We start from the raw sequence: 14,411 nt of genomic DNA on the forward strand, positions 1-14,411 counted from the left end.
TTTTCAAGTAAGTTTCATATATATCTTCCAATATAAAAATTTTTTATAATTTTTTAGTGATTTGATTTTGATGAATGGTTGAATATAAATAGATATATTTTTTGGGTTAATGAGATGTCAAACTAATTCAAAATTCATTAATGCATATTTGTAAAACATCTTCCTATTTCACTTGATTAAAAACTATTGATATAGCATAATTGTGAGGCTAGAAAAGATAGTAAACATATTATGATCCAGAAGTGCTCTAAAATCACAAGCAATGAAAGGTTATAATTGAAAAAAATTATTATAATGAATCATTTTATTTTTTTTTTCACTCTCTATCCAAACAATGGTTGTTAAAATTCATTTCCTTTCCTTTAGTAATTTTAATTATCCAAATAAATGTTACATGTATCTTTTCTTTTTCTTTAAAAAACTTTCTTTTCTTTTCCTTTATTAATATTTATCCAAACATAGCATTAATTATTTAGTTGAGCATGAGAAGCAACCAAAGGCATTCATGGTGAAAAATGATATTCTTAGAAAAGTTTGGCTTTAAAATTTCTTCAACCATAGGGTTGACAATTAAAACTTGTTTATATAATGGTAAAAACTTATTTACGTAATTGATTTTGTTAGACAAGTAAAATATCTTTTGTCTTATAAATGTTAATAGACATGGCACTAACTTGAGAACGAATGATGTTTTTGTTTAGGAAGCTGTAGGATATTTTGTTTAAGGAAAATGGACATGGTTGTAGGATTTTTTTTTGTTTAGTAACAATGGGCATGGCTCTAACTTAATTATGAGTATAGAAAATTTTTGCTTAGGAACAATATTATTATATTAATGATTTATATATGATATTTCTTTTGTAGATTTGATTTTTACTCTTTTATAATTTTATATATAGGATATAAGATCTTATATTATATAATATTAAATATAAATATTTTTTAATGTTGAAATATGAAACTTTTACTATTAATAATTATTAATAATTATAGTTATAAAATTTTAATGTGTTATGATGAAAATTTTAAAGATTAACATGGTAAAAAGTATTTTTCGTAAAATGATCCAAACAACAGAAAATATTTTCTTTCGTGTCATCCAAATAACAAAAAATATTTGATTTTCTTAAAAATATCTTCCATATAAAATTAATTTCTAGTTATAAAATGGAGCCTAAAACTTAAAATTTTTAAGATATCCTTTCTTATTCTTTTGTATATTTTTTATAAAATTTTAAAAAATGATTCTATTGTCTACTACTAATAGTAGTAACCATATAATAAAGAGATAATATCTAAATAAATTATTAAATTTTATTCAAAAATAAAAAATCTCTCAATTTTTTATTGTATGAAATAAGACTAAATTTTTATTTCATTATATTATTCCTTTTAAATACTAGTAATGAATAAATAAAGTCAAATTGTTAAAAATATTAAAATAACCAAATTTCAAATATTTATTATTTAATTCATTCAAATAATTTTAAATAAATGTTTTTTATAAATTAAATTATTTAATTAAAAATTTTAAACAAAAAATTAAATATTTTATAACGCCAAAGTTTTAATTCAAAAAATTCAAATAATTATTCAAATAAAAAAGCAAAAGGTTCAGCATGTAGGCGGGAATGTAATTCCATCGAGCGAAGGAAAACCAAACAATGCGCAACGGCAATCCTTTTCATAGTTGCAGAGCCCAAGTGCAGGAGTTCAGATTAGTCAGCAATGGAGCAGCACGTTATGAACTCAATCGAACAATTCCTCAACAATAATCAACCCCTCTCTTCCCAAACCCTAGCTTCCTTCAGATCTCTCATTATCAACCCCACCACTTCCGATTCCAGCCTTTCCTCACTCCTGGACGCCCTAACTCGCTCTCTTCGACTCACTCGCGACTCCGTCTTCCTCCATCACTGTCTTAAGCTCCTTACGGACCTCTCCGCTCGCCGCCCCCACCTATCCCCTTTTGCCGTCGACTTGCTCCGTTCTGACTCGCTCTTCTCCTCCGCTTCGCCTCGCCTTGTTGGCGAGTCACTGTCCGCACTCCTTTCACTCACTTCCTCCCAAAACGACATTGACGCTGCCCGCTTCGTCTCGCTCTGCCTCGGTCCTTCTGTTCCCGTACGACTATGGCTACTGAAAAATGCGGAGAAGTTTGCCATTAGGGAATCGGTGTTATTAGCCGTGTTTCTAGGGTTTACAAGGGATCCGTTTCCGTATGTGAGGAAAGCAGCTGTAGATGGATTGGTGAAATTGTGTAAGAATGGTGATTTTAATGATCGTGATGTTATTGAGGGATGCTACTGCCGTGCTGTTGAGCTGCTCCGCGACGCTGAGGATAACGTCAGATCCGCAGCAGTTCGCGCTGTAACATACTCTGTTCTCGAAGATTCTTCGTTAGATTAGTTTACTATGTATTGATAACTAATTTTTATTTTTACAAATTCTGATTTATCTCTTCTCTCATTGTTTTGAATTTAGGTCTATGACTGGGGTAAACTGCTTGTTATATCCAGTGAAGAAAGGAACAAGCAGGACTCGTCGGATGCAGTATTTATCCAGGTATTTTGGGGAAAAAAGAAAGATCATGCCCTTATGTTTAGTGTCCCTGTTTCTTATTGCCTATTTTATGTTAAAGAAACTTTAAATTTTGGAGTTGATGCTTGAAAATTGATAGTAATGTGCAGAACATGATTATGATGTTGGCTGGTCTATTTTTAAGTATTTTACTTGAGTTCATGTCTACCCTAAATATATGGCATTTTAAGCAAAAATTTTCCTCATGGTTTTTTTGGTTAACATTTACTTGCAGCTCTGCTGTATGGTAAGAGATATGAGTATGGAGGTAAGGCTTGAAGCCTTTGAAGCTCTTGGGAAGATAGGACTTGTATCTGAAGATATCTTACTACAAACCCTGTTTAAGAAAGTCCTAGGGATCAACAAATATAAAATCTACAAACCAATTAAAGTGTTTGAAATTTCAGCTTCTGCTGCTGCTGGAGCTTTTGTTCATGGACTTGAGGATGAGTTCTCTGAGGTAAAATTTTGCTGGTTTTCTAGTTATCCTTTTTCTTATTACTTGTACAATTGTTTTGTCTCAGAGAGACTGGTACCATTCAACTTTTGGCCTTATTGGATCAGCTTAATCCTGTATCCCTGTCCATATCTAAGCAGTTTGCCAGCACTTTGAGGTTTGGGTTGGCATGGTTCTTCAAGTTTTTTGTACCATGGTTATATTGAATGAGAATGTGTTTATTCGTTATTACGGTTTATGATTAAACAAGCTAGGACTATCAGTTTGATATGTTAGACACATAATATACAGAACTTAAGTGTTATGACAGTCATTGATAGAACAAGCTTTGACTTTATCTGAAGTTAGGTCATATATCTGTGGTTCAAAAGCCATTCCCCTCTTGGCATGGCTTTTAATTATGATGCTGTCTGTGCTTAATCTGAAGGTACGAATGTCTGCCTGTTACTCTTTGCATACGTTCACTGTCTTCTCCTCACAATTTGCTGGTGAAGCCTTAAACCTGTTGATGGACATGCTGAATGATGATTCAAAGATTGTCAGGCTACAAGCTCTGAATACAATGCATCACATGGCAACCTGCAATCATCTAAAAGTTGAAGAAATACACATGCACAGTGTAAGTGTTTCTTTTCTTTTTTCTTAAAGAGATGCACACATATAGAATATCTAAATGCTTGACATGCCTAGTTTAAATGACGGGTGATGAGCATTAAACATAGGACAAGGTGCAGATAGATGTTGGAATAGTTTTGTTTGATGTCTCTGTAAATTAATCAAGCCTCACCTCTCAATAAAGGTCCCAGTCAAGGTAGTTAATATAATGAGCAAGCTACTTTTAGAGCTATTACTAAGAGCTTTTTTTCACAGATGCTTTGCTCTCAGTCTCTCTCTTTCTCTTGGTGAGGCCATGACTTTTGTAAAATTGCTGTTCTTTTCTAGAGAAGCCATAACTATAGAAATCTTTTTTTATACAGATATCTCCTGCTCAAAAGACAGGGGCAGACGGTATTTATAGGCTGAGAACATTTTTAAATCTTCCCTAGTATTTATTATTATTGTTATTATTATTAAAAAAATTAAAAGACCCTCTCAAACAAAAATTATTAATTTTTTTTTATGTGACTTCATAACTTAATTTATTCGTTGCAATTTAAGATGTATTGAAATTACATTATTTATTTATTTATTATACCAACTAAACATTGCTTACAAATCTTTAAAACCAATAAGTTTGAGAAGAAAGTAAAATCACAAATATGTAAATTTAACAAAAGCCAAATTGACTTTCTAGCTTCTTCCATAAGAATTCAAATCTCCAGTCAAGTATCAAATATGTTTTTCTTTTCTTTTTAATTGACTACAATTCATCCCTTTCATATAATTCTTCACTTTTAATTCTATTTTAAATCTTTTTCTTTCTATCATACAATTTTTTTTTAACACAAAGGCAGATTAGAACCACTTTATAAATGGTTGGAAAAACACCTTAATTTCTAATTTCAAAGTTTCAATTTTATTATTTTAATGATATATTTTATTTTTCTTATTTTGATGAAAATATATATTGTTTAATGGTTGATTTATTCATACTTTTTGTAAAGGAAAATTCACTCATAATTTTAAATAAGGTTATTTATTTGATATCTTATGTTTTTGATATATTGGTTTACGAATCAATAAAATTTATAAATTTGAAAGCTTATATATTTTGTTAGTATATTGCTTGTGTGTGTGTGTGTATTAATAATATAACAAGAGGCATTCTATGAACAATTAAGATCTTGTATAATATTAGTTGGCCCCTCAATATCAATTGTCGAGATCCACTATTGTTAAAAGATAGACATCATTACTTAACCATCATTGTTACCTGATTTGGCAGTTTCTGAGCACTCTTTTTGACAGCTGTTCTGTCATAAGATCTGCGACAAGGAAAATTCTCAAATTAGCAAAGCTGATGAAGTTGGAGTTGTTTAAATTGTGTATCGATGGCCTTCTTGGAAATTTGGAGACATATCCACAGGTTGTTTCTCTTTCTTTTAGTTTGCACCTTCAAGTGGCTTTTTGGGCTGCGTCTTTTATATTTTCAATTTGTGTGTTACTTGATTTCCAGCAGCTATATCTATCTGTTATTGCTTTTTGTTTCCACTTATTTGATTAAGCTGCTTCTAGGATGAAGTTGATGTCTTCTCTGTTCTGTTTCATATTGGGAGAAATCATGGGAAGTTCACAGTTCTCATGATTGAGGAGGTTTCTACAGAGGTTAGCTTGGCTTTAAAATGCCATTTATTTATTGCTTTTAGTTTGATGACATTACCTGCTCAACTATGAAAAGAACAGTATCATTAAAATAGCACGAGCAAGTTCTTTATTAAAATTTATGTCGTGAGAATGAACATATCTTCTGAATGATGCATCAGTTTTTTTTGTACATGTAGAAGTTTATGTTACTGTGGATGTTTCTAGTACATTTGGGCAGAATTGACTAATTTTTAAATAATTTCAGATGCCTAACTACAAAAACTTTTACAGGATAATAAATTAAGAAATACGAGAATATTCATGCTGATTGGAACAGTGAAGTTAATGAAGCATTGAAGCAATGTGGACATCACAATATAATATTGCTTTCTTATGTTGGGACTATTTGTAAATGACATTGATTATTCAATCTCTTTACCTTGGTTTTCTTACTCCAGTTGGAGCCAGCTTTTGGAGGCAAATTGGGCTTTGATAGTACAAGAGTAGCAGCATTTCTTGTGCTGGCCATCTCAGCTCCACTGTCAAATGAAAGTGATGTTTGTGGTGTTCCATCTAGAATATTCTCTTATGCAGTTACTTGGCTGGGGAGAATCTCTTATGCTTTAAGTGATGTTATGAACCGAGAAACACTTTTGGCTTATTTGTCAAAGTGCAGCAGATCCTCAACCATTTCTCTTGCTGACTTTAAAATAAAAGAGGCATTGCCAACAGTAAAAGGTGATATGCCATCTCATCTCTGTTCTGAGGTTGGTAGTCCTGTAAGCATGCCCTTGTGGCAAAAAGGTGTGGAGACCTTTGACCATCATCATCAGAAATTGTTTTTAGGAAAGTCGGGTACTCATTTAGAATATGGGCTGAGGGAGTGTGATGAGTTAAGACAGTCTGTAAACCTTGTCTTTAGAAAGGTCAAGGACTTGTGGTCATTGGTACAATTAGGCTGCACAAATGAAGCATTGAAGGCTATAAGGTAAGTAATGTAGTTAATTATTTTTGTTTCTTTGATGCATTTTGTTGCTATATATAGGACTGAAGTTTGTTTTTATTGACAGGCAGCCTTTCCTGATTTTTCATAATCTTGTTTTATGCAATGCAGTTGTTCTTTTTTGTTATATAAATTATTGTTCAGTGATCTGTACAAGATACTAAACATTGAAGACGTGGATGACCACATTAATAATACGATTTATGAGAACCATATTTTTAGCTGTGTCATCTTGGGCTATCCATGAACCATAAATTTGTTTTGTTATCTTTGGGTCTAGCAGGGCATGCAAGGAAGAAGTGGCATCATTTACCACAGATTCCCCTGGATCTGCTGGTGCTGTGGCATTTACTCTGCAATATCTCCGAGTTATAAAATTGCTTGCTGCAGTATGGGAGCACCTTATGCCAACAAAAAAGCTTAATTGTTATGGAGTGGGAAAATTAGAGCTTCTATTAGGAAAATTAGACAGGAGGCTCAGGGAAATCAGGAATAAATTCATCGGTTTGTCCAAAGCAGAGGAGTTGCAAATCTTGGAACTGATCGTTGTGGCTTGTCTTTTGAGGTTGTCGAAAATTGAGATATGCTGTTATGATACTGCCATGAAAAAGTTGTCTTCTATAATTTCTCATGTAGAAATTCTCCGCAAGGGGGGGCCTATTGAACCATCTCATTTTATAATTGAAGTTAAGAAATTATTGAATGATATTGGCTCTTCAAGTGGTGGTAGTACCTGTAAGCCACTTCTCTTCAAGAAGTTAATTGACTCCTTCTCCCTTCATCAATTTGTGTTAGGTGGAAGTCCCAGGCACATAAATGCAGAATTGGAAGTTCCTGGTAATGATTCTGAAAATCCTCTTCCTTTCATCCCTGGAATACCTGCTTCTATACCACTTGCAATCACTTTGTATAACGTTTTGAGTGAACATAGGTTGTGGCTTAGGATAAGTATGGGTGAGGAGTCAACTCAGTTTGTATTTTTAGATTTGAACCTAATCAGAAGCAGTGATGAGGTCAGGGAATTCACATTTGTGGCTCCCTTCTATCTAACCCCAAAAGCAATTTCCTTTGCGCTGAGGGTTTCTATAGGTATAGAATGCTTGCAAGAGAATGTTCATCAAGTTAAAGCCTTTGGGGGTCCAAAACGTGAGCTAGCATACCTTTGCCCCGAGGAAGAGATTTTTCTTTGTAAGAGCACTAAATGGTAAGTAAAGCCACCTTTCTTTTTTGTTATTGTTGCTTTTGGCATGACATTTGTTGAGGTACAACATATGCTTATCAGAATCAGACTAAAATATTGCTAGCTTGGAGTCTGCTGGGTCAAACGAGGGAACTTTCCGCTGCCTTGTCCTCGAGTACGGGTAGAGAAAGGAATATAATTTAACAAAAATTATTCAACTTTGAGACTGGTGCTTTTAGTGGAAAATTATCAAGGAACTTATTAAACAACAAACAAAATAACTATCACATTGATTATGAGATTGTATGTTTCACGTTTTAACAAAATGCATTTGTTGGCTTCATCCCATGGACTCAAAACTTAGCTAAGATGAATGTTTCATCAATGGTTAGTGAAACTATTATGTACTCTTCCACCTCTCAAACCATTCTAATGTTCATGATTTAAAAACAATCGCCGATAAGAAGCACCTTTTGCCAACAGCCTTGGTGGTTTTCACTTGCCAACCCTCCCCCTCCCTGAAACACTCCACCTATAAATGTTTTCATCAAATTAGAAATCAACCAGTAACTGATGCACCTATAGAATGAATAGGAAAGCAAAAAAAGGAACATACCGAGTCTAGAATGTCTTCACCAGCTCTCAGACCTCCGATAACATATATAGATCCTTTTACAACGGCAGCAGCTGCATATCCCCTTGGCTGGTTGATTGGGTCCCCACTCATCCATGATCCAAGTCGTGGATCAAATATTTCAACACTTGGAACCATTTTAGTACCATCAAAACCGCCAATGGCATATCTAACAAAGAAAGCATTTCTGTTAAGAAGATAATTTTTCACTTCTATAGCTTTTTCGAATAATTAGGGTCAATAACCATTGGCACAGATTGATAAAGAAATATCATGTACGCTATGTGATGCAGGAAGCTGACTAGATAATAGCAAGAATTCTCATGAAAGAAAGGGAAAAAGCTACTTTCAAAGCAGAGCATAGCACTGGACAAGCTAAGGTACCATACGTGCAATCTTCCAGATTTGTATTAGGCACAATAGAGCATAAAGCATTTTGTGTTGCACATGCACAAACTGGGCCATCAACTAAAGCAGCTCTCAAACTGCTAACTGACGCTAATAATAGAATGACAATAAATAACCCTCCAAAAAAAAACAGCTTACAGTTTTTCATCCAAAACAACCAGTGAATGGCACGCCCTCTTTGTGCTCATGCTTGCAATTTTGGTCCATGAATACTCTCTGGGGTCAAATCTTTCTGCAGACCTGGCGTGGAAGGAAATTGCAGTCAGCTGTCAATTTTTGTGGCTTGGGCGAATGGACCAACAAATTAATTCATTAGTATACTGCTGGGTTTATAAATGGAACCATGTGTGCATGCATACATACAAAAGTGTATGGAGAAAACCTAAAAGGAAAATGGCATGACAACGTACTGCAGGTAATTATTCCCATCATATCCACCAGTAGCATAAATTGTACCATTAAGTTCCACAGCAGCAAGAGCAAATCGCTGCAAAACCAAGTTCAGGTAAAATTTAACATTGATAACTTATGTGTGTGTGTGATGCACATTATAGGATAGTTGCATAATTCAAGGATGCTGAAAGCATGCACACAAGCCAAAACCCAACAAATGATGACTCCTCACTTCCTTCAGGGTCCATTTGGATGAGCAGAGAGATTAGCTCCGATGAGATTGAAAATAATGGTAGAGGTGAGATTAATTACTATAGCGGTGAGATTAAAATTAATGATGAGATATGTGTTTGGATGCAAAAGAAATAGTGACTGTAAGATGAATTATAATAAAAAGAGAATGACCATTAAAGACATTAATTTAAAAATGATTAATAAATTATTTTTTATCTATATTTTAATAATATTTAACATTTAATATATTAAAAATTTATTCAATCAAATATTGATATATATTAAATTATATTTAAAAAATAATTAAAATTTTAAGTATTAAAAACTATTTTTATCTATTTATTTTAAATAAATAAGGCCTTAAATGTCAAGGATATTTTTGTCCTTGCACTATACTTTTAAGGATAAAAAAGAAACAAAAAAATTTAAATAGGGACATTTTTTGAAATAAATGCTGCGGTGAGTTTGAAAATTTTCACTGCACCCTAAAGGGTCCAATCACAAACTGAAGATGCAGTGCAGTTGATAAACACCAACCGCACTGACCCATGTTATCCAAATGCAAAAAATGGTGTGATTAAACTCATAAAGTGCTTCAATCGCCCCTCACCAAGGCTTCAGTAGAATCCAAATGAAGCCTTAGTTACTCAAGTTATAAACCTGCTGCTAACCATATTATTCCTTTTAATAAGAGCTACTAATAAGAAATTAAGGTCATCCTTGTCCTGAAATATTTAAGTTTTAGTAGTTATTTTGAAATGCTTTTAGTTATTGTTGCCTACTTCAAGGATATCCTTCAAATAAATACATGTTACCTCTCTCAATCCAGGAAAATGTGAAAATCAGATTCTTTTACATCAACCAAAAGGAAAAGACAAAAAGACAAAAAGTCAAGCACTACTTTCACCTTTTGTAGCATTGAGCGTGTGTTGATCCATTGTCCAACAATTAAATCAAGCATTTCAACATCTGAAAAGCATTCAACCCCATTCCCACCACCAATGGCAAATATTTTGCCATGCAACGCAGTTCCAGCTAAGCTTCCCTTTTCCTCCTTTAGGGAAGGGCAGAGGGTCCACTGGTCAGTTGATGGGCTGTATGATTCAACTTGACAAAAACATAACAGAAACATGAGATATAAGAAAATTTCCTTACAAGAAAAAATGAGACTTTAGGACAAGCGAATACCTGTATCATACCATGAATAACCATCACCACCACCAAAGACATAAAGCTCACCATTCAACTGTGCAGCTGAAGTGTACGAACGGACAGAGCTCATTGGCTGAAAAGATTTTATCACATCTTGATATGGGAAATAAGAATTCAGTGCTGATAACCACGATTCACCATCATATCCTCCCACCAAAAATATTGACTCAGTGGGATCCAATTGCAGCTCCTCAAAGGGCTGAATTTCCTTTTCATTAACATGTTCCACAGAATGATTAGACAAGGATTCCAACATCAGACAATGATCTTGTAGTCGTTTAATTTCCATTTCTGCTGCAACCTGAAAAACTAGGGTTATAGGTATTATCCATGGCACTGATTGGAATTAATAAACAAGCTCTGCATACGCAATTTCCTGTTACTATTATAGATACAGAGCAAGCAAAATTTAGTAGGATGAGAAACAAAACATAAGGTCGGCAACATTACCATAAAGATTATAATTTTAGATTAATTTTACCATAAAATTAACTGAAAAAAATGGATAATCGGAGTTTCAATCAGTGGCAGTGAGGTAAACAATTGTTAGTCACTTCAAATCTCTCAATAATGTCATGCATAAGTATTATTAAAGGGAGGTAGTGACACTAAGTAGGTAATCAGCTAAAATAAGGACCTAAACATAATTGAGTTTCTCTATACCGTGCTTTCTTCCCTGTCCTCACTCCAGAAAGGTCCCGTTGACCTGATATACTAATCAACGGAAGGTATTTCCTTTCCTCCAACAAACTTGGTAAAAGCACCTTTCATTTCAACATATAGAGTTTATTTATATGGCAAGCATTCAATTTAACACAAATACCTTGTCTAAAACCACAAGTATTCTCTAATGTACTTCAACCTAATACAGTCAAGAAAAGTTTTGGTCCATCTCAATATAGATTAAAAGTGAAACTGTTCCAATATTCTTAAACCCATCGTTCTGGACTGGGGTATTACAGAAGATTATATCAATCAACACAAATAATAGCACCAAAAATAAGAGTCAGGGCAGTAAGAAGAATTGTTAATAACAATGAATTTGTTATTTCAATTTTTTATTATTAGTATATTATTAATCTTGCCACAAAAGGAAAGAGAGAAAAAGGGGTGTGGTGAAATTTGTACCAGTTTTTGCTCCATTTGAACCATCTTTTTGCATTGTTCTGCTTTAAATGTCCTGACCTCTTCCGTCCCTTGAATCAACTAAAAAATAAAAAGAAAGAAAAATGAGCAGAACTTTTTCTTTTTAATCTTTTAAAGAAAAGAAAAGGGCCTAATCTAACAGATTTCATCCTTCTTCTCCATAACTCTTTGAACAATAGAGCTTCTCAATCACCTGAGCTACAAGGGATTGACAATGTGGTGAAGAACAGGCACCATACTCATTCTTCTGCCCCAAATCCACTTGCTCCCATAAAGAAACCCTATCTTCAAAGTATGTCTCTTTCATAAGAGTGGAATCCTCCACATTATCCATCAAAGAAACATCTTGATCTTTACGTTTTTGAGCCAGTTCTTTCAGTTTAATTAATATAAGATCTTTCTCATCTTGTCCTCTTATCTTTGCATCTATATTAGTTTCCAATGAATCAAAAGGAGCAAAATCTGTAGAATCTGATTTTCCACTTGACTGACTAAATTGCTCAACCTCTGAAGCTGAGAGCTTAAACCCTTCATCTGCCACTTTTATTACATCGAAGAAAACAACATTTCCACTTGAGTGATTAGAATGCTCCACCTCAGGAGCACCTTCCTCCTTTTTTCCAGTTGAAGGAAGAGTTTGGAAAATATTTCTCCACTTTGCCGTATTTTGAGTTAGATAAGTGCTTGGAGAAACTGCTAAAGATGCTAATAAGGACATCAATTTACTTGTTTGAACATGGTCTAGCTCAAACCAGAAATGATTATGACCGTAGTAATTGTCTGCAATAATAGGTCTAAACTGTTCTTCAAGCAGAGGTTGGCACTGTAGTCGAACACGAATCAGAACCTTAATTCAAGAAAGAAAAATATCAGCAATAGATAAAATCAAAAAAAATAAAACATCAGATCAAATATGAAGGAACTTTATACGAGTACTTGTGCAGGATATTGTGTTTTCTCTGAACCATCAGCAGTCCATCCATATGGGTTAATGTTCATCTGACCATGGCTAGCAGCCTCAAAGATCCCATGTAGTTTCCGCTCACTGTAGTTGAACAGAAACAATGGAATTCCTGGCTGAATGTTCTTCACATAAGAAAAGTGTTGAGCAGGTAAGCCTGATAAAAACCAAACCAACAATTACCATGGCAATCAGAAAGCTTATTTGGGGAAAAAGTCCAGAAAAAAAAATTCTATGAGTGAACGTTCTTAACAAAAAAGATACTCGATTTAATGGGATAGAGGACAAAAAAAAAAGGTAAGTGAAAAACTAGTGCTGGAAAAATGCAACTGAAATGAACATGCCATACCGAAAAGCTGCTTGAATAGACATTCTTTATAGGTGCTGGTCTTGCAACCAAATATGACACCACCAAGCTGGCTCTTGCCCAGATTTCTAACAGACATAATGCTGTTGGTCAGATTTGGAATACAAGGTGCATTTCCATTAACTAGGAAAGTCTGCGCTTTCGTTCCCACAACCATTCTGTGATCCAAATATGAATTAGAAAAGTGAAAGCATTTACGATCAGGGATTATTAATAGTTCAAGTCAAATAAGTATATGAAAAGTACGAACTTGATTATACCCTACATCCACTAGTGCTCAACACCAAACAGTAAGCAAAGTTCACAATATAACCATATTTTATACACGCTGTGATCAGTAAATTTCTATTGATTAAAATGATGACAAGTAGCACAAAAATCTCAAGCAAACGGCCATTATTAATTCAAGAAACAATTTTTAATCACCAAATTTCTTAGAATTTCCGAAAACAAAAATGTAAATACATCATGGGGTAAAAAAGCAGAAACTATTTAAAATGAGACACATTGAATATATTATTGGCAATATCTGCATTAAGTAGATTAAAGGCATTATCTGAGCGATCAACAAACCCTAAAGGCATCATTCCAAAAATATTATATACAACATAAAAAGTGGTGGAATCCAGAGAGCCAAAACACACTCAAGAATCGAGTGTAAGAAACGTAATCATAATAATTTGTTTAAAACAACCTTAGTCCTCTAAATGCAGAAGCAAAGAAAAAAAAAAGAGAGTAAAATTCGAATGAGTTGGGACTCTAAAGGGCAAAATGAAGAGGGAGTTAGTGGTTTATTAATCCAAATGAGTTGTCACATTCTCGAGAAACGCTTGGAACAAGTTTGAAAAAAGTAAAAAAAGGAAGCTTCGAAGGAAAAGGAGAGAGAATGGTACAGTGGAAAGTAAGACGGTTTGGTTTGCAGTAAAACAGCACAAAGAGATAGGCTTAGCCGAGAAGGCTCTCTCTCATACAAAGCGCGAAACAAGAAATGCCTGCCCGGCCCTCTTCTCCTAGGATTAGCACAGAATGGGATATCGTTATTTTTAAGGTACACGAATGTAATCCACTTAATTTTTATGATATTCCAATTTATATGGTTAAATTTAGTATTATTATCCAAATTTATATACGATTAAATAAGCACTTAATATTTAAATATCTTAAAATATCTCCTTATTTTTTCTTATCAAAATATAAAATAAATAAAATTTAAATTTAAAATTTAAATTCACTTTTAATAACAATAAAAATTATTTGTTAAAGCCCGAACATTTTTACAAGTATAAAATCATATATATCATAAAATATATATTATATTATAACTACATAAATATCTGATAAAATTTTTCATATGAGTATTTATGTGAATAATTTTTTTGAATAAAATTTAACATAATTTTTCAAAATATCAAGATAACTTCTTTTAAATTTATTTAAATATCAAAATTAATTTGAAATATGGGTTTTATCTTTATAATAAACAATTTTAGTTATTTTATCAAATAACTTTATTAAAAATATTATTTAATTATCAAAATTTTTCAATATGTTTAAAAATTACAAAGATTAAGTTTATCCAAATCTTTCAACAA

The 14,411-nt window shown here is 33.2% G+C and overlaps 2 protein-coding genes across 4 annotated transcripts; one reads left to right on the top strand and one right to left on the bottom strand.

Moving 5' to 3' along the window:
• Nucleotides 1–1,589: 1,589 nt before the first annotated feature.
• On the top strand, nt 1,590–8,615 carry SIEL (ARM repeat superfamily protein). Of its 2 annotated transcripts, none has more exons than XM_022912076.2 (9): nt 1,590–2,370; nt 2,485–2,565; nt 2,816–3,040; nt 3,465–3,656; nt 4,923–5,063; nt 5,213–5,302; nt 5,740–6,269; nt 6,565–7,488; nt 8,392–8,615. In XM_022912076.2, the coding sequence occupies exons 1-9, from the start codon at nt 1,729–1,731 to the stop codon at nt 8,405–8,407; spliced, it is 2,841 nt and encodes a 946-aa protein (XP_022767811.2). In that variant the 5' UTR covers nt 1,590–1,728; the 3' UTR covers nt 8,408–8,615. The 2 variants fall into 2 exon arrangements, with proteins under 2 accessions (XP_022767811.2, XP_022767812.2); XM_022912077.2 differs by having other exon boundaries at nt 1,591–2,370; nt 6,568–7,488; nt 8,392–8,614.
• Nucleotides 7,729–13,812, bottom strand: LOC111312096 (uncharacterized). Of its 2 annotated transcripts, none has more exons than XM_089763034.1 (11): nt 13,713–13,812; nt 12,802–12,977; nt 12,428–12,609; nt 11,685–12,338; nt 11,474–11,551; nt 10,322–10,646; nt 10,041–10,240; nt 8,917–8,993; nt 8,645–8,746; nt 8,081–8,267; nt 7,729–7,996 (listed from the first exon to the last, which is right to left on the bottom strand). In XM_089763034.1, the coding sequence occupies exons 2-11, from the start codon at nt 12,974–12,976 to the stop codon at nt 7,901–7,903; spliced, it is 2,076 nt and encodes a 691-aa protein (XP_089619160.1). In that variant the 5' UTR covers nt 12,977; nt 13,713–13,812; the 3' UTR covers nt 7,729–7,900. The 2 variants fall into 2 exon arrangements, with proteins under 2 accessions (XP_089619160.1, XP_089619170.1); XM_089763044.1 differs by having other exon boundaries at nt 13,514–13,792.
• Between the last annotated feature and the right edge of the window lie 599 nt (nt 13,813–14,411).

This window comes from Durio zibethinus, chromosome 1 (genome assembly GCF_047325235.1).
Source record: "Durio zibethinus cultivar Kanyao isolate XHJ-2024 chromosome 1, ASM4732523v1, whole genome shotgun sequence".
Lineage (NCBI taxonomy): Eukaryota > Viridiplantae > Streptophyta > Magnoliopsida > Malvales > Malvaceae > Durio > Durio zibethinus.